The sequence below is a fragment of the Phaenicophaeus curvirostris genome, chromosome 10, assembly GCF_032191515.1.
Source record: "Phaenicophaeus curvirostris isolate KB17595 chromosome 10, BPBGC_Pcur_1.0, whole genome shotgun sequence".
In the NCBI taxonomy this organism is placed as follows: Eukaryota; Metazoa; Chordata; class Aves; order Cuculiformes; family Cuculidae; genus Phaenicophaeus; species Phaenicophaeus curvirostris.
In genome coordinates, this window is record NC_091401.1 from 13,313,405 (window position 1) to 13,340,238 (window position 26,834).

A 26,834-nucleotide genomic window follows, 5' to 3' on the forward strand; every position below is an offset into this window, starting at 1 on the left:
CCCCTTCCCTGTGCCTAGCTCTGCTTCTCTCCGGCCCAGGGAGGGCCTCTGCAGCCTACCTTGGCTCTGTCCCCAAATCCCATAGTCCCTGAGCTGGAACCAGCTGGGAACTGTTTGGCAGCATGTTTACAAGTCTTAAAGTCTCCCGTTCCTGTGGTGCAAGAGCTGACCTTGTGTCTCTGCTTCAGCCTTATTTCCAAGCTTTCTGTATGGTCTCTTGTTCCTGACCAGTTTTCCTGTAACAGCTCTTCTTTCATCTGCTAACCATATTTTCCTCCCTTAGTCTTTCACATCACTCCTCCCCTGTTGCAGCCTTTGTTCTCCCTTCTTCAGAGCCTTAGTTCTGTGGCTCACTTTCTGCTCAAATCTCCTTCCTGTGTCTCCAAGCATCATGTCCAGCTCCTTGCATGATGAGCTTCAGCATTCATTGAATGTGGTCTGACATCAACTTGTACAGAAAATATTGCATTTGTATTTTTAAGGAAATATCAGGAGATCAACAATTTCAATGAGAACCTGCCTGTCAGCAATGGGGGACCTTAAAAATCTCAAGTGAAGCAGAAGTTTGTGCATTTCATGCTTTGCTTAGGGAGATCATGGAAAAATTAATGTAAAATATAAATAATGGAAGTGAAAAAAATTCTACTCTCATTTAATTGCAGTACTGGGTTTTCAGGCATATTTAGGATGGGAAAATACTGTTAATTCATCAGATGAAGCAATCGGAGTTTACCTTACGAGTTATTTTTTCACCTTCATTAAGAACACAGAGGAGTAAAATTGTATGTCATCTCCACTGGGGGTTGTGTGTGCTCAGCAACACTCGGGGCCCTAAATCTGAAGATCATAGAGTCATAGAATGGCTTGGGTTGGAAGGGATCTTAAAGATCATCCAGTTCCAACCCCTGTGCTGTGGGCAGGGACACCTGTGACTGGATCAGGCTGCTCCCCTCCAGGGATGGTTCATCCACAGATTCTCTGGGCAACCTGCGCCAGTGCCTCACCGCACTTACAGGAAAACATCTATTCCTAATATCTAATCTAAATCTCTACTTTTTCATCTTAAAACTATTACCCTTTGTCCTATCCCTGCAGTCCCTGAGAAAGAGCCCCTCCCCAGCTTTTCTGTAGCCCCTTTCAGTACTGGAAGCTGCTCTCAGGTCTCTCTGGAGCCTTCTCTTCTCCAGGCTGCACAACCCCAACTCTCTCAGCCTTCCCTTGTATGGGAGGTGTTCCAGCCCTCTGATCATCCTTATGGCCTCCTCTGGATTCACTTCACTGATACTGTGTAGATATTATGTAAGGCTTTTTCATGCACTAAAAATATATGGACCTTTTCTTTCTAGGCCCTCCCTCTGCTCCCCAGAACCTGATTTCCAATGTCAATGAGACATCGGTGAACTTGGAGTGGAGCCCCCCCCAGAACAAAGGTGGTCGGGAAGACATCTCCTACAACGTGGTGTGTAAGCGGTGTGGTGCTGGCGACCTCAGCCGCTGCCGGTCCTGTGGCAGTGGTGTGCACTTCAGCCCCCAGCAGAATGGCTTGCAGACCACCAAAGTCTCCATCACTGACCTCCTGGCACACACTAACTACACCTTTGAAGTCTGGGCAGTGAATGGCGTCTCCAAGCAAAACCCCAGCCAGGACCAAGCTGTATCAGTCACTGTGACAACAAACCAAGCGGGTAGGAACCTAAACAGAATTTCTCTTTCTCTCTTTTCTGCCTGTTTTTTTAGGAAAGCTGTGATTTCTATTGCATTTAGCATTAGCAAATGAATGCAAGGAGCCCTAAGATGTGTAACTGGGTCAAACCGTTATTTTCTGGTTATTTATATGGGTAGTTTAAATTCTTTAGAACTAGAAAAACAGGGAGGCTGTGACTCCTGTAGCTGGGAGGAGAGCTGTGCTGCAGCACACAGCAAGGACACTGGGAGGCATTCTGCAGAAGCAGAACAGCAGAGCTGCCCTGGGCAACGCAAGGGGACAGTGGCTCGCCCTTTGTAGGGAAGACCCATGAATATGCCCTTGGTGTTTACAGAGGTCAAAATCTGCACTAGCATGGCCCAGGATTGTGTTTCTGCCTCATTCTGAAAAGGCTGCTTAAGATTCAAAGAGAGGAATGATGTGGTGCTGCCATGCCTGCCTCCTCTCTCTCTCCTTTCCCTTCCTTTCCTCTCCTCTCCCTGCAAAGTCAATTAGATTCTGTCCCATTGTTAAAGAAATACTCCCTTAACCTACTGCTAACAATGATTCAAATGATCAGAGCTGGCATTACTTTAGAAATCCTATAGGAGCTTTCATCTTCATGCTGGCCAGTTTTCCTTTCACTCATCTGGAAGAGTGAAATACCGTTTCTGTTTTTACCTGCTTATTTTGGTACCCTGGGCAGTTCTACTTTTTCCAGTCTCCTGTACTTGACCTATTAAGGATGCTGTAGCAGATTGTGGTTTAGTTTTGATGAACATTTGCATGATTTTTTTTCTTTAATTACATTAAAACATTTCTTGTTTGCAGCAAGGTAGGGTTTCAAACACAGGATGTCAGTTGAATTTTTAATTTAATGCATGGAATTATATACATTTGAATATGATACTCTTCTATATGCAAATTAGATACCCAGACCGTCAAACCTGTTATCTAATCTCTCACAGCACTGATTACCTTCAAGACCCACAGATGTTGCAGGCATTCAGCACCTTAGAATGTAGCTTGCAGGGTTATCATTTATCGTTAGATCTGTGGTGTATGGGAAAATATTAATATTGTATATTTTGATAGTACTGGGCTATATAAATATTTTGAATTCTATTTCCTAGTAGATGTGCATGAGAAATAGGTATGCATAGTCTAAATCTGCAAATTTTAGCTGTAGCTCAGAACACTTCAATATTAACAGTGAGAGATACATTCACTTTTGCAGTGGCAGTTACAAGCAAAATTTTCAAGTCCATGCTGAAGCTCTTTTGAAAATCTGGTCCAAAGCTTTTTGTTCTTTACACATAGAATTGACAGCATCCCTTTTAAATTATGATTCAAAAACTCAAGCTATTGCTTTGCCTAGAGAAAAGATGACTAATAGAGAACAGGGGCTATTACAGAGCCTTGGGAGAATGCTGTGCAGGAGAATGCTGTCATATGCTATATGAAAGAGAAGGTTGAGAACAGCAGCAGGGACAGTTTTTGTGCTATGAATGTCTAGCGAGGAGAGTATTTCTGACTGATTTTGGCATGTATAAGGATTAGTGGATGCATATATGCATGAATAAGTGAGTGGGATCCACCTACCGTGTGAAAATTCTACCATCTTATGCTTTAATATGCAAACTGAAATCTGATTGAATATGCAAATAAGAATGGATTTTGTTTATTATCCATGAGTAGCAGTTATTCACATCAGGAGTTTTGTATTTTTGCCAATATTTCCAATTATGAAACATGCCCAATCTATCAAATGCTTCAGAGGGATGGAGAAAACCACTAGTACAAATGAAAATTAACTCCAAGGTGTCTGAGTTCTCCCGTTCTTCATACGACTTGGTTAATTCTGCTGCATAGAAGATCTAAATAGAAATGTATGGCCTAAACCTACAGATCTCAACTGAGATAAATAATCCTTACATATGCAAATAACCCCATTGATTTCAGTGGAACTACTTGCTTGAGTAAAGGTTTATAAGTTGGTCCCTTGGGTTTTGCAAGTACTAATCTGTTTAATCATTGTAAATGTGTGTCGGGGGTGCATTAAAATTCTTGTGGCGCTCATTTTCTTTCTGTATATTTTATTATAAAGGAATTATGTCATGATAGAGCACTGCCACAGGCTTGGGTTTGATCTTGCACCTTTCTTGCACTGATGCCTTGGTTTTTTTGCAGCGTTTCTAAATTCAGATTAGAGTGAAATTCCTCCTCTAATAGCATCCTTTCCCTGGTTTTGCTAATAAAAATAAAACTACCAGCACTGAAAATCTGCAAATGACTTTATTGCTTTTGCTACCTATTTTTGTGCTTCCCAACATTTGATAGGAATAAAAGATGTTGTTAAAGTGTTTGGTTTTTTTTAATATATCAGCAGTACTTTTGGGTTGTATTCTGGGGAATTGGCTGGAATTGTTTGCAAGAGGTGCATCTCTGAGTTAAATTCAGTAGGGATGACATATATGTAAGGGACTGGGAAGTCCTTCCTTTTAACAGCAGTCTCAAATTGACCTTCCAAATATGGAGCTGTGTAATCTGAAGAAAATATAGAGAAATTTAGGAATGCAGTTTTTGATGTTGGAATCAGAAATCTGAATGTTTGTCTGGTTGCCCGCATTGATGCCAGCTGATAAAGTAAGTAAGCATTTGGAGACAGCAGTGAGAAATCAGTCAATGCTATATTCAGCACAAAATTGAAGAAATATGCTGCAATGACATAAAATGTGCAGTTGAAAGGCCCAGGGTTTTTTTATGCATTTGCCATTTTACTGGTGGAGATAATGAAGTGAGGCAGTTTACTTTCCCCTTTTGTTTAGAAACTCTTTTCAGTTTTCAATACTGTAGGAAAAAAGTTTAAATAAAAATAAGATTCTCACATTCAAAGTAGGATCAAAAAGCATTTGAAAAAGTTTTTTTTTTTTTTAATTAAGGAGATAACCTAAATTTTAGGCTTTGGACTAAGTAAAAATTTCTGTGTTCATGCTGTGACGTTTTAAATTTTTTTTTGAATGATGAATTCAGCTAGCTATCCTACATGTTTAGTATAATATATTTTTGAGGGTTTTGAGATGGAAGCCACCACTCTTTTCCCATATGAGATTAAAATGAAGTTAATACAGCAATGAATGGAACACTGACCTGTTGAAAGCTGGAGCCAGCATCCTTATCACTGAGTACTTGAAAATGCTGATAGTCAGGGATTTGTGCCTTTCTGGTTTCGATGAAATGAAATCAGCACTTTGTCCATCTTTTAAAAATGTGCAATGACTTGTGGAGGAGATGCAAACCAGTGATTCTCATGCGATGCTGCTAGGAGAAGCTAATTGCAATGAGAAGCCCTACAAGGCAGGTAACTGAATAGCCCAAAAATCTTCTTTTTTTGCTGCTAAGAATAATGCTGCCAAGCTCTTCAAAATTAAAGTAAATCTCTCAATAAAGAGATCTTGTTCACGGCAAGTGGGAAGCTTTTGGTTTTTTGAAGAGGCACTAGACAGTGTGTATTTTTGTTAAAGATTACAGCTGAGCTGTTTAGGTCTCCAACCTGACAGCCAGCCTCACCAGTAAGTTTGGCTGGGTGCATATCCGAGGGGGCAGCATCGCAAGTACAAGGTTTTGCACACACGCTAAAGGGATTCATAAGACAGAGGAGAGCCTACACAAGCTCTAAATAAGATTAAAATCCAAACTCTTTATGCTGCTTGCTTTCCTCCTTTCTTTTTCTTCACATTTTATCAGGGGTGGGTGTCCTTGCTTGCTTGCTTGTTGGAGTTAAAATGGTTGATGTTTTTGATTAACCAGACTGCCTGGTGATTTGTTGCCTTGCTAGGATACAGTGGGCTCAGTGCTTCCTGAAGTGGTTCAGTACAGCTAGATGGAGGCAGGATGTGCCAATTAGGATAAAAACACAATATAAATAAATAAACTTACTTCTTCCATTGCACCAGACTGGATGCCTGTGCTCAGGATCAATGACTGATATTTTTTATGAATATCTCAGGCTCTCTGTCCCATTTTGCCCCCTCTTTCTGTTCTTGCTTCTCTCCCTGGCTCCTTTGTCTCTGCGATCCCCCACACCTTGCCTGTCCAGCTGTCTGTTCGACTGTCTCAGAGCTGCTTCTTCTCGGAGACAGAGCAGTGTGGCTGGCTGTTCTGCAGTCCTTCCCCTCCTCTTGTGTATGCTCCCCCCAGCCCCTTGCCATCAGTCAGTCCTGCGGTTGTTCAGCATCCATTTCCAGGCAGGAATTAAAATGGGTCACGGTCCCACCAGGACTTGAGCTCTGCCAAGGAGACCTGCATGAATTGAGTATTCTTCTGGGACAGGCTTCAGTTGCAGTGACCAAGCTGTGATGAACCCAAAACACTGATATTCAGTTCAGGGAAGGAAAATGTCAATTGTTACTCAGGTTTTATTTAGCCTTTAGGTTTGTTTGATGTTTATGTTTTTAGTTCCATTAGTAAAAGGAAATAAAAAATCTGAAAGCTCCTGCTCCTTTGAGGATGATTGTGTTTTAAGCTAGAAAAGACAGAGGCAGAAGTGGGAGTTATTTGCTTCAAGATGACTCACAAGTCTTACTGGACTTTTTGGTAGGGGAATATATATTCCCATTTTGCATTTTGGTGGGTCTTCTTTGAAAGCCCATATTTCCTTTCAAATGCTGATTAGTATTCCTCATGTGTTGTACGGAACAGCACAGAAAATGCATATAAGGTCTTACATTCTGCCAGTGTGGCTTAGTTTGTGCAGAGCTGAATTTGTAGTCAGTAAAAATTCATGGACGTATATTGCCCTTGGTCAGTGTGCATGCCTTATATCGACAAAGTAATAGTTGCTCAGGCAGATCAAAAGCAACACATGCCAAGGCCAGGAAGCCTAAGGTTTTCAGTATTTTCTTTTTAATGTTCTGCTTCCCTGGATATTTATAACTTATCTGTAAAGAATTGCTCTAGTGGAACATCAAAAGACATTGTTGAGTAGATTTAAGTCGTGAAGCTTTCTTAAGGTGGCTGCATGAATACCCTTAAACTACTGCTGGAAAATAAAATTAACAGTTACTCCAAAGATCGATCCATCCATCTGGTTCTCTAAACTCCATCATGTTCTTTGAGTACAGTCCTGGTTTACAGTCCTAAATCATTTCTGTTTGCTGAGAGTGAGCATAATATTTTTCGATTTTGTAGGTGGTGATATTTATGTGCATATCATGAATCTTATTGATAGAGAGTGGTTAAAGAGGTTAACGTGGCTTTCAAAAATAGCCCAGTCTGTAGTTGTTTGGACAGCTATAGTTTTACGCTCAGCTCTTGCAAAAATTTTCTGTATTTCCAGTGCAATCCTAGTGATGAGCAGTTTGTTGTATTGAAACATAATTTTGAAGGGCTGTATGACCTCAAAGAAGACATCATCTCCAAATAGCCAGGGCAGAAGCTCTGTGAACTTGGAGACAGGATTCATACAGTTGTGTCAGAGTTTCATAGACCATTTAACATAGTGTAAGCTGGCAAAATAAGTAATTTTCTGCTCTGACATCACCCTTCCCTAGTGCCTGCTGAGGACACCAGGCAGTTGGTGCACATAAGCTCCCTTTTCACGGCTGGTGGGTTTTCCAGTACAGCTTCCCACTGAGCTCCCTTGGGTGGTACAGGGATGAGGTGGTGGTGTTGAGGTGTTGTGGTGTGTGGGCTTAAGGTGCTGGGATAAGTTGTTACTAGGCGAGCACTTTGTACTAGCAGAAAAGCGTTGAGGTTTGCAGCAAGGGGGCCCAATGTGATTGCTGTGAAGGTGAGCAAGTTCATGTCTCTGCCCCAGTGGCAGAGTGGCACTACAGATGCTGGGCACCACAGCACCTGGCTGTCTCCTTCCCAGACATCCAGGAGTCAATTCAATTTTGTATTTTTATATTTTTCAAAGTACTTGCTACCAGCATGGTCCCACCCTTTCCAGTTACTTATTCCCTGCAGCCAAAGGATACAAATAGCCTTTTCCAGGAGTCCTTTTACGGGCACACAAACCCGGGAAGAAACTGATGCATGCAGTTGGGTGTGTATAAACAGTCACAGCACCCTGGCCACCCAGTTCCTCACAAGCCTGATTTAAAATAATCTCTTGGCAAACATGTGGATACGTGCCAGATGTCCAGAGCATGGGATGTGATGTCTGCTGCAGTCTTTTTTTCTACAAAACGTAATGGAAAAGGGGAGTTGCAAGGGGGTGTTTTTATTTTGCTTCAGAGGTATTTGTACTAAGGACGATGGATCAGCAGTCTCCTTGTTCCTCAAGTGGAGCTGTGTCAAGTGTGAATTCAATAGGGAGAGAGATTCACAACTAGTAAGCAGGGACTTGAAAAAGGGGTGATCCGTGAGCATGACACTCTGAGTGATTTGTTGCAGCATCTTGCAGAATTCCAGGCTAATTGTATGCAACTTCTCGGTTTGAATCTAAAGCAGCATGGTTTCTAAGGTTTCACATTTATCTGCTAGACGTGTGTAGCAACTCCCCCCCACCCCGCTCCCTGTATGCGTGTTTGCAACCAGAAGAGCTGGGACAAGTTGTCAGCTGTTGTAGGGTTTCACCTGCCATAGTCGGTGAGGTGACCTGATGGTTTGTGCAGGACCGCGACCTGTTTTGTTCTTCCCTCGGTTTGCACAGCTCTGAGGGAAATGCGTGGTGGCTTTTGCTGTCTGAAGATTTACATCAAAAGGAGTTTCTGTGAGGACTTCTGAAGGAAACCAAGTAATGTGTTTTGGGAAACCGCAGACCTTTCGAATATAAATGTAGTGGGAGATCCAGAAAGTAGATAAATGATCCCAGTGCAAGAATTTGGGAATTGTATGGAAACAAACAGGAATACTTCTGAACAGGCAAATTTCAGTGTTTAGTGTGAGGTTTCTCAGAGCCTCAGGGGTATCATTTATTGGCCACTTCAGAGTTTTTCTACCGCACGTTTAATTGTGTGTGTAAGCGACTATGTCTGAATAAGGAGCTGCTCCAAGCTGGCAGATGCAAGTGGGAGTTTCTTATTAACAGCTTGGTGTTCTTGCACAGGCTTTAACTGATGGTGTGCAATAAATGAGTAGTTATAGGCATACGTGCTCCCGTCTTAAAAACAAAACTGGGAAAACTATTGTTGGGGAGGGATTAAACTATTATTTTAAGGTAACTACAGCTTTATACAAAGAAATAATAATTAAAATAACAACTGCCTGCTTGCTGGCAAAGCTGTCTGCACCACCCATTTCCATGAATTTGTATTCAGTGTGGGGGATACAAGTCTTGGTTGGAAGGAAGGAAAAAAAAATGTGCTTTCTAAAGATCCTTAGTAAATAACCAGCTTCAGGGTTCAGTGAACAGCTTAGACAAGTTGTATGTCAGATAGTGCCAAGAAGTAATTGCAGCATTTAAATAAAAGTTCGGTCACATTTTAAAAAAGATATCATGGTTTGTTATGGAAAATGATTGTTAGTTACGTGTTGTCCTGGGGAAAAGGTGCTTCATTCCAGGACTGGGTAACCTTGGCCATATTTAAATTATGTAAATTTCTTTTAGGAGACATTGAATCTGATCAAATTCTGGTCCCAGGGATGTTGGTACAGATGAATAGTTACCAAACTGACAGAGACGGAAGATACAGTCCTGCAGCCTTTATTTGCTCTGGACTATTTAACTGTGCATTTCCTTTTGCTGACATTTCGCATTTGCAAAGCTTGCCATTGAGTCTGAGCACTTCCCTTAAACAATTGCCATGGGCATATTTTCATCTGGAAGGAGACATTTCCCATGAATGTTTGTCATTACCAGATGTTTAGATGGGCTTCTAAATTTTCTAGTTGTTTTTGCAGCTAACTAAATTAATTGGAAAGCAGCCAGAGAGACGGCAGAGTCCGATCTGTAGTTGAGCAACAATAAAAGGCTTCAGAGAACTTTATCAAAGCTTCCATTAACCCCCTGCCGATGTCCTCAAACAGGATTTTTTTGAGAGAGTGGAAACACAAAAGCTAGGCTGCATAACTGCCCCTGTGTGTCCATTCAAAGATTTTAAATCCGCACAGTTACTAATTAAAATGCCATGCAGAGTAGCACAAATAAACATTGCTAGTCCCTGAATCTTCAAGTTTCTGCCCTGGCTTATAGTTTGGAAGGCAGGATGCTGAACTGACCCCACAAGGATGGGTAAAGCAACTCTCTTGGGTTTGGTTATTCTGTCCTTGTATGAGGAGCTGATAAATGTGTGTTGAGTCTATACATATGCATGAAATCATACTCCCAGAATGCCATCCCAACGCAGCCTCTTTTTTTTTAATCTTTTTTTTTTGCATAGCATTGCATTGAACCATGAGGACTAAATAGAGCTGTGGCATGCCTGCTGGATTTCCATAATCATGTTTCCCAGATCTTGGCAGACATCAAAATGCTGAGCACACGAGTGAATAGCGCTCCTTTCATTGAGAAATGTCACTTCAGATTTAGCCCCACGTGTGAACTGGCATGCGGGGAGTGCTTTATTACTGTGGCAGGGCTCCAGTGGGCTTCCCCTCCCAAACAAAGCAGGCAAATGCCTAGCCTCTATCTGCATCTCCTTGAAGGATTTCATGGCGTCTCCTTAGATTAAGGTAATCTGCCTTCATTACTAAATTCAAGAGCCAGAGTTCCAGAGCGCTTAGTAGTGCACTTTGAGAATGGATTCAGGGTTTCTGAAAGCTGTAATGTGTAAACTGATAGTAACAGAAGTTGGTCGTGGTTTTGGATTTAATTTTTTTGAATGCAGAGGTACGTAGGAAGCTCAAGCATTTGTATTTTATTCCTCTAGTCATATTTATTTCAAAACATCCCTTATGGAAAAGTCCCACTGTTAATTTAAAAGGAAATGATAACTTGTCTCAGCCTTCTGAACTGTTCCTACAGATTTTATTAGGAATTTTATCACTGCTATTGAATTCTATCACCTAATCTTAAAAAGACAATTGAGTCATTCTGATTTTTTATTAAAGGGTTCTACTGTTCTGTAAAATTTCTTTGGTTTTGTCTGTATTAAAAGCCGTTGAATCTATCCATGGATTATTACAGACAGGAATACCCTTAAACTGCAATGTGCTTTGAATGTAAACGTTCCAAAGATTACTGAAGATTAAAAGGAAAGCACTGAAGGTTTTAATTACGTTTTTATTATTTTTAATTTTCAATGTGCCGTTAAGTGGTCCCATCAGTAAATAACAACATAAGGCAATTTTGGCTAAAGCAAAAGAGGAAGGTATAGTGGGCTGGAAGAGATGTCTTCTATATGAATTGAGTTTTGTGTGGTGTCCATTTGTTTTAGCAAACAAATAAAGGCATGATCTCAAGACAACCCTCTACAACGGTTCCCTGGGAGGATTGCGCTTGTCTTGATAACGTACTGCGTTCTTAGAATCTGTCCTCTGAATCAACCTCAATTCATCTTTCTTAGCATAAAAGGGAATGCAGATGGAATGGCTACAGCCCTTCTAGTTTATCAGGATATTGTGCATGCACATAAATAAGACAGAAAGTGACTGGAATATGCAAATGGCTGAGTGTTAAATCCTGTGGTTTTCAAGCTCCCTGGGCCTTTGGGACAGGGTGGCCAAGAGAAGTGTCTAGTAGGAGCTGTGGAGATTTGTGGACTCTGTTGCGCTTCAGACATGATGTGCAGACCAGCGGAGCCTTTCCAAGAGTGTTTTAGCTGTTCACTCTCACTGCTGCCTGTGCTGAAGGGTAAAACTGCAATCATCCAGCTAGTGGGAAGACCTAGTTGGAAGAGAGTGGACTGGGCTCAAAGTGGGGGCTTCTTTAGCACCACTTGCAGATGTGGCATTCTTCTTTAACCAGAGAATATTTGTATTTATATTTGTTACACTGACAAGCTGCAAACAGCACAGGTTAGAGGGGCTCTGGAGCACAGGAGTTTTCGAGCTTATTTTCAGTCTGATGGATCATTAAATGGAAGTTACCAGCCTCATCTGGATCAAATGAAAAGATAATAAAATTTTTGGACCTGTTGATGACAAAACTGGACTAAGAACAAAACCAGGGGAGAAGAGACATAAAACTGGAAAGTGTTTTGTTTGCTGTTGGAAGAATAAATGATTTTCGAATTGCAGGTTTTGAATGGAGTTTATATTTTTCTTTACAGTCCTCATCCTGTGCACATATCCAGTCTAGGCTGGGGCCCTGGCCTCTGAGGGGAGATGAGACCTGCCAGAGAGGTCTTCCATCAGGAGTCTGGGTGGGCTCCTGTGCCCTCCTGTCTGCTGCCAGTCTGGGACTGAAAATGAAGGTTCAGGTTCTCAATACAGACCCATCTCTGCAATTGCTTGGCTGATTTGGGATTATTGTTGTCAAGGGTTTTTTCTTGCCCAGACGGTAGTTTCATACTCCTCTAGGAAATCATAGAATCACAGAATGGTTTGGGTTGGAAAGGACCATAAAGCCCATCCAGTTCCAACCCCCCTGCCATGGGTGAGGACACCTCCCACTGGACCAGGCTGCTCAAAGCCCCATCCAACCTGTCCTTGAACACCTGCAGGGATGGGGCAGCCATCACTTCTCTGGGCAACTCGTGCGAGCGCCTCACCGCCCTCTCAGCAAAACGTTTCTCCGTAACATCTAATCTATATCTTCCCTCTTTCAGTTTAAAACCATTCCCTCTCATCCTATCTCTGCACTTACTGATAAAGAGTCCTCTTTATCAGGGATTTCAGGGATAGATGAAAGGTAATGGTAATAAACATAGCTGATTTCTTTGTACAACTCAAACTTCATCACCTTGTGAGACTGATTTTTTTTTTATTTTTATCTTTATTTATGTATTTTTTTTAGGACTGAAATTGTTCAGACCTTGTAATGGCGCTTGCATTGCACAGGAAACTTTCCCAATTATCTTTCTGCCTGTTTTCCACTGAGGCAGCTACCTTTAATATTTAATTGCTTATTCCATTTGGGGTTTTTCTAATTGACACAATTTTAAAATGAATAATGCACTAGTTCTCAGTATCCGGCATAAAACCAAAATAATGAAACCCCTTTAGAAGTTTAATTATGTGCCACCCATGATGTAATCGGTTGCTGACATCATGACCCAAGATTTTAATTTTAAGGTTTATGTGCTTCCGGAAGCTTATGGCTCTTCCCCAGTTTGTCCTTCATCGCTTTATTTTTTTTCTTTTTAATGAACAGCAAACTTCAGGTAGTTTTGCTTTTTGCAGCAACACTTGTGTGCAGAATTTAGTTTTCTCTCTCATTGGGTTTATTTATGATTTTTAATTTCCTGAAGCAACCTGTGTGTTGCAGATGAAGGGAAGTGGGCTTTAATTGAGTTCCAGTGAGAGGACCTGGTGTTAGAAAAGCTCTGTGTGTGAGAGTTTGGTGTGCTGCAGTCCAGTTCTCTGTGGTACTTTTTCCAAAAGCACAGAGTATCTTTTTCCCCTAAAAAAGAAGAGGTTTCATGTGGTGGTATGGCAGGGTGTCTGGCAGCATCCTGTAAGAACTGATGGTCTCCAAGTGCTGTCAGACCAGCATCCTTCATAAAGTCCTACTAATATAAGCTCAGAAACCTAAACCTGGATTCAATCTCAAGAGTTTTGCAGCAGCCCAGAGGTAGAGATCGTATCAAGCTGAATTTGTCTCACCTTTGTACAAAAGGTACTTTACCGGAACTCCAGCTGAACGCTCTGATTATCAACTATAATCACAATTTATAGGTCATTCAGCTGAAATGCAAACATATAAATGCAAACCTTCTGCACCAGCCTCTTCAGTGTGATGGAGCTTAGAGCTAATACAGGTGAAGTTCTTTAACTTTGGTGATTTCAAAAAAATTTATTACTCTCAAGTGTTTAAATGGGAATTGTGATTTTTGTTGACAGATGAGTCCTGAATTTTCATTCTTTTGGGTGATGCAGGCTCTAGAGGGCATACTGAAGCCCCAGCCTGTAGTTGCTGTTGGCGCCTGTCAGATCTGTGTATCACAGATGAAGTAAAATGTTTATAGTTCTATTATCTTTTCTGCCTTCAAGATTCCTGCCATTTCTGATGCTGGGTGATTGATCTGAGAAACTTAAATGGCAAAGTCTAACTCTCTGCTATTACTGAAGCATTTCAGAAGCCAGGATGAGATAGTGTGGCCAAATCTATTTGTTAAAATGGTGAATGGTGCTTTAGCAAAACGAGCCATACATTTATTTGTTTATTTTGTTTAGAAGATACTTCAGTGTTTTCAGAGCATATAAATGGCATATGGGGCAGTCTTTTATTTGTCTGGATTTAGAAAAGGCTTATAAGTAGCTGGTTTTAAAAAATTAATATTCTTAATGCTAAAAGTAAGTGACAAAGGAAGTTATTTAGCACATATATATATATCATCTAGACATCCACGTTTCAAGTAAATGAAAAGTTACTGTGAAAAAATCAAGGAGCACAGCATTTGGAGATGTGTTTTTGCCTTGGGTACCAAATTACACCATTTGCCTTGTAGTGGATTAAGCTTTACACCAAAACTCGGGGTAACCACATGCTCAGATGGCTTGGTGGTAAGGATAAGAAAGGACCAAGGAGCAGAAATGAGGCTTTCATTTAACAGATATGCTCATGAGGCATCAGGTGAGAGCTGATGTGAGTTAAAGGGTGGCCCTTGGGATGTTTAAATAGAGCAGTGTCAATATCTTCAGTATTGTTTTGTAGGTCATCGATACGCTTTTGTCTGTGGTTGGAAAGCTGCACTTAAGAAGCAGTTTGCAAGGCACAGATAGAGCAAGATATTTTGTTGGTCCTGTACAATAGCTCCGCCTCCATTCTCTTTAGACTCATGAAGTATACGCAGACGTGTCTTAAATGCTGTAACCATGAGCAGGAGGAGTAGCTGGATGGTTGCTTGATTTGAGGAAGGGTTTAGAGAATTCGACAAAGGTATCTTTGTGGACATCTGATGTGTCTTTGAGGGTAGCTTTGCATTCCTTGTGAAGGGGCTGGAGTGGGAGTGGAGCTTAGCAGCTTAACAGATCCTCCTCCTCCTGTGTAGCCATAGAAAGGTGAAGAACAGGCTGTTTCTGGGGAGGAATTGGCTCTGGTGGCTACCTTGGGCTTCCTGGGAGGAACAGCAGGGTGTGGGTGAAGCAGAGTTGCCCTGAGGGGTTGGTGGTAAGTGCGTCAGCTGCTTCAGACTGCTTATTTTGAGCACTTGGGGGAATACCCTGTTTCCATTATTAGTTGTTTTAATAACTAGAGGTTGTGGTCCCGATTTTCTCATGTTGGTTCCCCCAGAGCTGCTCTACCTGGAGGTGCTATATGTTATGTCCCAGCATCAGTGGCTTCTGGCAGTCTGTGCTTGCTTGACCAGCACTTGGGGAGTAAGAATGATAACAGCACATGCTTCCCTGAAGTGCTGAACCCAAATTTGGGCTATGGGATACTACCTCTAGGCGTAACTGGTCTCTGCCCTGAAGGGAGGACTCTGAGAGTTACAGCACATCTTTCTTTGTCCAGACTGCATGGCACATTTTCTCTGCTTCTCTCAATCCAATACTATGCAGTGGACCATCAGCTTTGGTTTCTTTAGGCTACAAAATTTATTGTTGTTTACATTGGGTCAGATTCTAACCTCAGCTAGAGGGAAGAGTAACTGCAACGTGACCTGCTTTATGACCAGCAGCTCCAAACCTGCTCAGGTCAGACAGCTGCTGACTAATTCCCCATCTTAACAAATTACTTGTAGCTCTAGAGTTTCTTAGAGCAATTTCCAGCAGTTCCAGTTCACCCTTCTTGTGTTAATCATTGCAGTTCAAGCATTTAGAAATGTTTTGGTTATTTTTATTTTTTTTTAAGTGGTTGTAATATTCGGACAGATTTTTATAAATTGCCTTCTAAGTGAAAGACTTATTTTCCTCTTTGTTGTATACACACAGGAAATGCACAGTATTCTACCATGTTTCTGCTGGCAACTGTCAAGTTATCCTTGTCAGAATATGCCAGCAGGATTTCTTAGCTAGCTTGCAGAAAGAAAGAAAGCATTTCTCAGACTAAACAGACCCCATGCTTGAGTTGTAATACAGATCTCTTGCTAAATGCCATGTAGATTCTACAGCATTTTGGTTTAAGGCAATCTTTGAGATTGCAGGTTGCAGATTCATATCTTTGGAGTTACTCCAAGCCTGCACTGCACCAGCTGACATCACATCTTGGCCTTCAGAACTGGAGGGCCAGTACCTGAAAATGGTGTATTGCTGTCAAGACCTGGTCCTCAGATATTAATAGACAAGAAAAGCCATCTTCTGGGTGTGCAAAAATCTTCTTCGTCACTCCCGTCTCCTTGCAGTTCTGCTGTGAGCCCAAGGAACTGTGGTCAGATTTCAACTCCTATAGTTGGTTTGATCGAAATTACAGTGATCCTGGTACACTGAAGTAATCTGCGCTAAAACTGACACAGAACTGGACTTGCAGCCCAGAAAATACACAGGCTCATTTTGGAACCTCAGCAGCTACTACATGTCACTAAGCTGGAGTATGGTGGTAAAAATACAGCACTCTAATAATCCTCAACTACTACTATTTGTTGCTGCCAACAGCCTGGGTTTTCCTTCAGGCTTTTGATTTGATGCAAGTCAGAGCCAGCTTTTGTGGTTTGGCAAGATTTGCAGTGCAGGTTCTTTTGGGAGAGGCAAGAAATGAAAACTTTAAAACAGAGGAAATGTTTAAAACATAATAATGCTGTGTTAACAGTCCTTAAAATCTCATTTTTTGACCCCCTTCTTTTAAGAACACATCATTACAAGCATAGCTGATGTGAGCTGGTCCCTAGGTTTGAGAGCTTATCTCTTGTTTTTCTCAGAACTCCTTGGCAGTGGCAGCGTTGTGGAACTGGAAAGGGAAGATCACTCGCGCCTGCTGTTTTGTGATGAAGGTGTCTTATCAGAGTTTCCTGTGGCCAAGTTGGTGCTTTTCCTGAGCAATGTGATTTCTAGTAACAAGGAGGGAAAGTTTAGTTGCAGTATTACAGCTGGTGGGAGGGATTGAGAGTGAGAGGCAAAGCTCAGCTGTCACGGTGCTTCACATTGTGTTGGCCAGGATTTTCAGTGTGGGTGGATAACCTTGGGCGCTTTACTCCAGTGGTATAGATTTAAAGTCTTTGCTTTAAATATTAAAGCTTGAAAATGCTGGCCTCAGTCTTGGCGTGTCTCAGTTTCCAAGCTGGGAAGTGTTCCTTGCCAGTCATCATTCCTGGGGGAGGGAGAGGCAGACGGTGGGAAGACAGAGGACTTGGGAATGTCTTGGGAGGCTTCCAGTGGCTCAGTTGAGAAATCAGGCCTCTGCATCCTCATCCAAGTCCTAACCTGGCCCAATCATCGCTACTAGAAATGTTTGCTCCACTTACACAGACAGAATAATGAAAAACCATAAATATGCATGTGGTTAGTTTTTGAAGTGCACATCCAGCCCGCAGACTTGTTGGTCCCTAGGAGAAAGGCGTAGCAGGTAAGGACGGGAATGCCAAACTGTAGGTCAGTTCTTTAGCTATGCACAGACATTGCATCTCTGTGTGTGCACAGTGATTCACGTGTGCAGAAGCCTTTCATCTGCCTATTGTTATGTGCATACATGGCTTATACATATGCGATGCATATGGTTGGAAATTTGGTCATGCTAAAATGCATTCTGCTTTGTTTGCAAAGCCATTCGCCAGGAGTGCTCAGAATGCTCTTGGAGCACTCCTGCCTGGCCAAGTGAGAGGAGTGGGAGTACGGCCCAAGGGATCCACAGGAAGCTGAACCGAACACCAACACTTTAGGGAAGAGAAGAACTGCTTTTCTTTTAATTTATTCTGGTACATGTAACTAAGTAGGGCTGGATGCTTCTCCCTTTGCTTGATATGAAGCCAGTACGACAGTTAGGAGAGTAAGTTACTCTCTTAAATGAACAGAATTACCAGAATCTGGTCTGGAGAAATGTGGCCTTTAGAAATGATTAAAAGCATACTTGATTTTCTGGTTTTTATATCCTTTTCCTGCTGTGAGGTTATTTGATAATATAATTTACAAAATCCTATGCAGAAACCCACAAAATTACAAGGTAAATATTCAAAGAGGAAACCTGAAATGTGCCAGGTTCTCCTAAATGTGTTTTATCCCAATTGAGAGAATATCTTTCACAGAATCACAGAATCACAGAATCACAGAATAACCAGGTTGGAAGAGACCCACCGGATCACCGAGTCCAACCGTTCCTACCAAACACTAAACCATATCCCTCAGCACCTCGTCCACCCGTGCCTTAAACACCTCCAGGGAAGGTGACTCAACCACCTCCCTGGGCAGCCTGTTCCAGTGCCCAATGACCCTTTCTGTAAAGAATTTTTTCCTAACGTCTAGCCTAAACCTCCCCTGTCGGAGCTTGAGGCCATTCCCTCTTGTCCTGTCCCCTGTCACTTGGGAGAAGAGGCCAGCACCCTCCTCTCTACAACGTCCTTTCAGGTAGTTGTAGAGAGCAATGAGGTCACCCCTCAGCCTCCTCTTCTCCAGGCTAAACAACCCCAGCTCTCTCAGCCGCTCCTCATAAGGCCTGTTCTCCAGCCCTTTCACCAGCTTTGTTGCTCTTCTCTGTACTCTCTCCAGAGCCTCAACATCCTTCTTGTGGTGAGGGGCCCAGAACTGAACACAGTATTCGAGGAGCGGTCTCACCAGTGCCGAGTACAGAGGGAGGATAACCTCCCTGGACCTGCTGGTCACGCCGTTTCTGATACAAGCCAAGATGCCATTGGCCTTCTTGGCCACCTGGGCACACTGCTGGCTCATATTCAGTCGGCTGTCAACCAACACCCCCAGGTCCCTCTCCTCCAGGCAGCTTTCTAGACAGACTTCTCCCAGTCTGTAGCACTGCACAGGGTTGTTGTGCCCCAAGTGAAGGACCCGGCATTTGGCCTTGTTAAACCTCATGCCATTGGACTCTGCCCAGCGGTCCAGCCTGTTCAGATCCCTTTGCAGAGCCTCCCTTCCCTCCAGCAGATCAACACTTCCACCCAGCTTAGTGTCGTCCGCAAACTTGCTAAGGGTGCATTCGATGCCTTCATCCAGGTCATTGATGAAGACATTGAACAGGGCTGGACCCAGCACTGAGCCCTGGGGAACCCCACTTGTCACTGGCCTCCAGCTGGATTTCACACCATTTCCCACCACTCTCTGGGCCCGGCCATCCAACCAGTTTTCCACCCAGGAGAGCGTGCGCCTGTCCAGCCCAGAGGCTGACAGTTTCTCAAGCAGAACGCTGTGGAAAACTGTGTCAAAGGCTTTGCTGAAGTCCAGGAAGACCACATCCACAGCCTTTCCCTCATCCAGTAGCCGGGTCACTTTGTCATAGAAGGCAATCAGGTTAGTCTGGCAAGACCTGCCTTTTGTGAACCCATGTTGACTGGGCCTGATCACCCGGTTCTCTTGCATGTGCTTCATGATAGCACTCAAGATCACCTGCTCCATGACTTTCCCTGGCACTGAGGTCAGACTGACAGGCCTGTAGTTTCCTGGGTCCTCCCTGCGGCCCTTCTTGTAGATGGGCACAACATCAGCCAGCCTCCAGTCCAGTGGGACTTCCCCAGTATTCCAGGACTGTTGGAAGATGATGGAAAGGGGTTTGGCCAGCACATCCGCCAGCTCCTTCAGTACCCTAGGGTGAATCCCGTCCGGCCCCATAGACTTGTGACTGTCCAGTCGGGCTAGCAAGGCTCTGACCACCTCCTCTTGGATCATGGGAGCCTCATTATGCTCCTCTAGCTCCTGGGTTTGTACACAGGCGGAACGACCCTCCTTACGACTAAAGACTGAGGCAAAGAAGGCATTAAGTACCTCAGCCTTTTCCTCATCCCCTGTTACTGTTGTCCCTTCTGTGTCCAATAGGGACTGTATGGTCTCCCTAGTCCGCCTTTTATTATTTATATATTTGTAGAAAGATTTTTTGTTATCTTTCACTGACTTGGCCAATCCAATTTCTAGCTGAGCCTTAGCCCTTCTGATTTTTTCCCTACACAATCTCACTTCCCTCCTGTAGTCCACCCAAGAGGCCTGTCCCTTCTTCCAGAGGCCATAAACATTTCTTTTCTTCTTGATATCCCTCAAGATCTCTCTATTCAACCAAGCTGGCTTTCTCCCCTGCCGGCTTTTTTTCCGGACCACGGGGATGGCTTTCTCCTGAGCTGCTAGGACCACCCCTTTGAAGAGCTCCCAGCCCTCCTGGGCTCCCTTGCCCTTGAGTACTGTCTCCCATGAGACTTCACCAACCAGCCTGCTGAAGAGATCAAAGTCTGCCCTCTGGAAATTTAATGTTACCGTCTTGCTAACCACCCTCTTCACTTCACCTAGAACAGAAAATTTTATAATCTCATGGTCGCTTAGTCCTAGGCGTCCACCTACCGCCACATTCCCTACAAGGCCTTCTCTGTTCACCAGAGACTTTTATTGTCTTGTTTTCACTTCTAAGAGGAATTTTCTTTGGTGTTAGATTCTCAGGAATCTTTTTGTTTGGTTGGTTGGTTTTTTAAAGCAATTAATAGTGGAGCAAGCTTTTAGTATCTACCCTGGAAGGTAAAACCCCTTAATCATAGTAACATCATTAGTGCTTTCAAGCATTTAATTTTGATACTTGATAAAGCACATAACCATTGATAAGAACAAATAAATGTTGTTGTGTGCAACTGAGGGAAAAAAGAAAAGCATGAAAACCCCTAAGCTTCAAGTAATTAAATTTAAATGTGTTATTAGAATTTAGCTGAGATAATGTACAAACTGTTGGTATATTTTTCAATCAGTGGAAGACCCCTTGAGTAAACATGAGCCATTTAAATTCAAATCATGGGGAGTGGAAAGTAAACCCCGCTGTGGTTAAGAAGGCATCTTCACTAAAACACTGGGCATTGTGTATCTTTGATATCTGAGTACTCATGGGTTGTAGTTCCATAAAGGGCTGTTTTCACGCATGGGTGCCTACATGCCGGAGACTTTATTGCATCTATTTATTTCCTGTTTTTTTTCCCGTCTCCCCCTTCCCTAATTTGAAACAGTAATGAAAAACTGACACTCTGCTTCTGCCATCATTTGAAGTGCCTTAAAACAGTTATAATTCAGCACATATTAGCCTTGGGATATGGCTTTATGGCATTTGGGTGAAGTTTTTGTAGTGCATCTGTGCTCTTTCTCTCTCTGTAGGCCACAAGCTCAGAACCACTGTAATAAAACTGCTAGTAGGTGTTTAATAGCAGGTTACTAAGGAAGTAGATAAAAGAAAATTGCAACATTCACATCAGTAGGGAGTGGGGTTTTAAGGGAGACTGACTGCCCAGCTTTGAACTAGGGTGCTTACACTTGGTGCTTTTGTTCAAGGGGACCCCTTTTTAAACACCAAAATACCTCATCATTCTTCCCTGTGAAGTGGCTGTTCTGGTAGAATTGGTGCTTGGTATGTACATTCCGTGCACATGTGGCAGAAAAACTTGCTGTGGTAAGCAATGATGTTTGAGAAACACGTTTTTGCTTAGTGTTTCTTTCCAAATATCAGGGAGCAGGGAGGAGGAGTGTGCAAAAATGAAAGAAAAAGCGATCTCCCAGTCTCTTTCAAAAGTGATCTTATTGCAAACGTCTTAATTGTGTACGTTATTCTTTTTGATAAAGCTATCCTCAGTATGTTTTGTGTAGGAATGTGTATACATAATGAACAGTCCATGTCCATATAAGAGAAAATTCTGTCTTTTATTCTGCTTATGATCGAAACATTGTTTTACAGCCTGTTACATGTTTATCTTCACAATATCCCTACGAGGCAATTTAAAACCAAACAGCAGATGAACAAGGAATTTCAATATCCTACCCAAACTCACCCAGAAAGCTGTAACTGCTGCCTGCAGTGCCCTGATGCGCTGGTAGCGGTGATGTCCTCTTTGTCCCAGATGCTACTGACTAGACTCATATGCACTTTTGATAATATATGTCCCAGACTTGTTGTTCTTCCAGAAGCCCAGTCATTCAATTGCTCAGGTCAGCTGGTGAATCCTGCAAAACAAGGAAACAAATAAACCTATTTGTTGGGGTATTTGCAGAAGTAAGAGAGAATTGGTAATGGAGGATTTTATCCATGCAGTGGGATAACTGTAGTACTCCATGTGGATGTGGTTACCAAGCCCAGTTCCTCCACATCCACAGAGTTGTAGATCACCATTCTATTGCATAAACCCTTACAGATCTGTGCTGCAAAGATGTCAAATAGATCCTGGATGGCCTCTTGCAGTTCTGGTCCTTCATCCTGTAGTTGGACTTCCACACTCTTAAGATTTCTGTATAGCATATGGAGGGGCAGGATGTACAGTCAGAACAGAAGAAAACACCACAGAAACAAATTCCTCATCTGCAGAATACAGGAGGAAAGAAGAGATTAAAAGTTAAGTAAGGTGATTTTGCATATGAAGGACAGGAAAGGATAAATAAGATCATTCTTTCAATTGTAATTGTAAGCAGTGACAAAGGAATTTATGCCCAAGTCCTCTTTGTGTCCTGGAGATCACGAGCAGGTGGTTTATTCAGGTATGATGTAATGCCTAAGATTAGCTGTCCATTTTTGAGAGATGTGAGAAAGCCCTTGTTAAACTATATAAAGCTTAGCATCTTTCACAAGCAGGGGTACTTAATAGATGTATATTCTTCTGCTGCAAATAGCCATTTTATAACAGAGGAGAAACATGTTCTCATACAGCACTTACTAGCCTAATATTGAAGGCCTCACTAAATTCCAATATAAATACCTGCAGAAATGAAATGGGAAACCAAGGAGGTTAAAAGGAGCATAAAGGAAAGAAAGTGAGCTTTCTCTCTACAATTCTTGAGTTCAGAGCAGAATAAGTGACAGATTTTCAGTAAAAAGAATTGCCTGTCTGCCCTGCATGAGGCACCAATTAACTAAGAAGATTTCTCTCCACTTGGTTTATCAGTAATGTCGCACATGTGTGTGTTTCAGGGTAACAAATCTGATTCCTAATTTATTAGCTGAGTGGTATCCTTTCTGCAAAGGAGAAAAAAAAATAAAAAATCTGTTGAGGACCTGTGAGGTTATTAAGCAGGTTCCCAGTCATGCCACAGATAGAACTGGATGGAGCACACCTGGACCCTCCCTGTTGGTTGTGTTTATAGTCCCCTCTGTCATCCAGTATTTGCCTTTTTGTGTGAGAGACAGACAAGGAAAAAAGAGAGAAAAAGGTTCTGGAGGCATTTCTAACAGAGATGCCAAACTGTCAAATAGTAAATCGGGAAGCAGCACCCTGATGACTTCACATCAAGAGGAAACACCCTTTTGAGACTGCGCAGCGTCTACTGGTTATTTTCGCTTCCATCAGAACTGTCTGATATGGTCAAGTAGGTTTGAGGCTTTCAACAATCAATTTTCCTATCATTTATTGTGACTGTTTTATTTATTTGTCTGTCTTGGTAGTTTTCAAGGATACATGTCTCAAGGATACTTTTCACTCTCTAACATTTTCATGGATCGTCATCCCAAAGTTAAGGGTAGAAAAAGAAACAAAAAGAAAGGGAAAGGGGGAAATAAAGAGCAACATGGCTACAGCTCTAAGGGACAAAAGAAAAAATATATTCAATTTAGGAAGACCTCTAATCTCTGGTTATACAGGACAGCTTTGTTAGATAAGATTAAAAATTTCATGAATGTCCCTTTTTATCCCTGGAGACTCTGCCATTTATACCAGCTATTGTCAGCATCAAAAGAGCTTGATAACAGCTGGCTAGAGACGTGACCACACAGCAACACAACAGCAAGAAAGGGGCAGCCGGGTTCATAAATCTTCAGAAAACCCGTTCCCCCAGCGCAGCCATGAATCTGCTGCTATCACAGTCAGAGGGAGAATGCATTGTCCTCCAGCCAGTCAAAAACCTGAACTTCAGCATTAACAGGGGCTCTGTTGAAAGTGTAGGGTGCACAATGAGATGTTTGCCATTATCTTCTTCATTGCAGCCCTTATTACTGCATGCAGATACAGTTTAAACGATCTTTGAGTTTAGCTTGTTACTAGGTAGAGTTTTTCCAAAAATCATGCAGTCCTTACCCTTGGCAGTGTAATCCTGCTTTTTCTATTCATTGCATCAATACTGTGACACATGGGACAGGGTCAGATGATGCCAGTTGGGTACACAATGGAACATTCTCTGATGTCTTGTGGCTGGGAAGGAGCTATCAAAGCTGGAATCTGGCCCTAGGGTGCTCAGCTCCTCATTGTCCAGGGACTGCTCCAGACTCAGTCCAGGTGTAAGCAAGGGTGAGTTAGAAGGCACAAACTCTTGAAAGAAATATACGTTTCCTGGGTTTCATGGGTGGGTCCAAATTCGTACATATTCAGCTTTATTCTGGTCTTAATTCAGTGGCAATAATGTCTCAGCTTTAGAGAAAAGTGGATTGATCCTTCAGATATTTCATAGTTCCTATAAAGCACATAGCTAATGAAGTAACATCAGTTAGTTTTAGATGATGGAAGAAGGAGGTCACTGTGGACCAAATCAAAGGTATAAATCTATGCATTGTGCCTAACAAAAGACCAAAATAAGGCAGACTCTTAATACCTTAGCCTCTTACAGAGGTTTTGTACCTGGGCATCGTGAACATTGCATTGTTTAGACAACTGTATTGTTACTTCAAAATTTACTTGTCTATTATTGCCCAAAATCCAAGAAGAGACTCTATTAGAGAGGATTATATGGAAATTTGTTAGAGAAAACAGGAAAAATAAGTAATGCTTCTGACCCCCAGATCCCCACAAGAAAAACACAATTTCTGAAAGGGTTCATATTGTGAAAGCTGTGATTAAAAATATATCTTCCCTATTAAAACTAAATTATTGCTTATAATTTTTTTTTTCCTTCTGGCAGCTCCGTCCCCAATTGCTTTGATCCAGGCAAAGGAGATAACAAGGCACAGCGTTGCTTTGGCTTGGCTGGAACCTGACAGGCCAAATGGAGTCATCTTGGAGTACGAAGTCAAATACTATGAAAAGGTACTGTTCAAAAATGGACAAGCAGGGAGTTTTGGGGTTGGGGAGAGCTTTTTACTGCATTCCATTACAGTTCAGATAGGATTCCATCATTTGAAACCAAACAGATTCAGTTTAATAAAATCCTATTAAGGATTTAATGCGCTTGAATGGTTGCTTGAAAGAATAAGACTCATGGGCTGTTCAGATGCATGGTACAAGTTTATTTTGGGTTTTTTCCTACCTAGGGTCTGAGCTTTTGTAGCAAGCATATTTATAATGAGAATCGATAATGTTGGGCAGAAGTGAGGCATTAGCTTTACTTCATAGATAGAACTATAATAATGAAGTATTTAACACAGTAATAATAATAAGATCTGTTTGCCAATAGCAACTGCTTAGAGTGATAGTGTGGGCTGGATGGCTGTAATAGAGAATAGAAAAGAAAATTACTTTCTTCATATTTTTCAAGTTAGGGGAAGATGTTATTCCTACAAATAACTTCTCAAGTATGGAACTATGAAAAGAGCAATTTTCTTTGAAGGTTCTCTGCAAAAATGAGCAATTACCTGTTCTTGCTTGTGAGTGCTCTCTCTCCCATGCACGTGCATCCTTCTACATTTTTTTAATAAAGATAATCACTTATTTGCTTCCCTAACACATACAGAAGAAGACATCTGATTTTCAGGGAAGCTAGATTATTACATTTTCTGATGAATTTTCCAGCAAAAAATAGAACGACTTTTACGAATGGAATTTTTTGGAGGCATTTTCAAAGTCTTTCTTTCTTGATACGTTTTTATAATATTTTAGATGGCTCCTGGCTGGCAAGGAGAAAGAGAAAGTGCCAGCATGTGTGAGTAAAACGTTTCTTGTTCATCAAGAGGATCCTGTTTGAAGGCTTGGCTATTTTCCAAAGGATTTCATTGTGTGATCTCTTAAACAATCAGTGATATATATGAGCGTCATACCTACTGCCTCATCATCCTTTTTTGGCTTCTCTAGAGCTCTGTGCAGCATGTAGTGCTAGGGGTATTGAACAAGGCTGACAGCAGGAGCCCTCGGGATGTATTTTGAGAATTCCATCGCTGTTACTCATCTTCTTTCATCATGACAGTTTTGGCAAGGAAGTGGGGTTCCACGGTTCACAGTGCAGTGAGGCATTTTCACTTGATCCACCACTGTGTTCTTTTGTTGTTAGGACCAAAATGAGCGCAGCTATCGCATTGTGAAGACAGCCTCAAGGAATACTGACATCAAAGGCTTGAACCCCCTGACTTCATATGTATTTCACGTGCGGGCCAGGACAGCAGCGGGATACGGAGACTTCAGTGGACCGTTTGAGTTCACAACTAACACAGGTAATAACATGCCCAATGATTGCTTTTTATTTTTTCCTCAAGCAAAGAGTGCAGATGTAATTGAGCTGTGTGTTGGGAGTTTCCCATTGAGTGCTTGGACTGTAGTGTGTCTATTCGGGGAAAATGTTCTTTCGTGGCTGCATGACTGTTAGCAATTCCATGGATTTGACCCAAGAGATCTCTTTGGCTACTTTACATTCTAGATTCTATCAATGGAGAGACGTCAGTGTGGCATTGGAGACACATACTTTATAAACACTTGGAAGCCATTGACGCTTGAGAGATTTTTGCACCTACGTTGTTTATTGTAAATGTAGATGTTTGCATGTCTTTTGGAATACTTCATTTGTAGAAGTATAGAACCTCGCCTTTGCTAACTATTGACATAGGTCAATTAGGTGTCGTACGTTAGCTCACATATTTGCACTTTTCCTTAGGCAGTCATATGAAGACTGAATGTTCAAATTACGTTTTCAGTAGAGTTTTTCACTTTGCTCAATGAAACTTCCAAACATAGACCCCAAAATATTTGCTTTCTGATGGCAGGAAGGCAATGGGACCAAGTCTGTCTTATTTTGAACATACTGCTCTGTTTATATCAATTTAAGGTCATGGCAGCTAGTGGAAACATCCTTCAGGATGTTAACAGCTGAAAATAATCAGTCCAACAGGAAGAGGGAAGACATTTTAAAATAACTTATTCTCTTTGTGTCAACTGGGGAGTGATCATCTGGCCCCACTGAGAGAAAAAGGAGGAGGAAAGAAGAG

The 26,834-nt window shown here is 42.0% G+C and overlaps 1 protein-coding gene across 1 annotated transcript in view; it reads left to right on the forward strand.

The window, feature by feature from the left end:
• The window catches only part of EPHA4 (EPH receptor A4), a 114,699-nt gene that overhangs the window by 60,647 nt on the left and 27,218 nt on the right, over positions 1–26,834 (forward strand). The window contains exons 5-7 of the mRNA XM_069865080.1: positions 1,347–1,685; positions 24,605–24,729; positions 25,907–26,066. Of these exons, the coding sequence (XP_069721181.1) occupies positions 1,347–1,685; positions 24,605–24,729; positions 25,907–26,066 (624 nt within the window). The remainder of the gene's footprint in view (positions 1–1,346; positions 1,686–24,604; positions 24,730–25,906; positions 26,067–26,834) is intronic.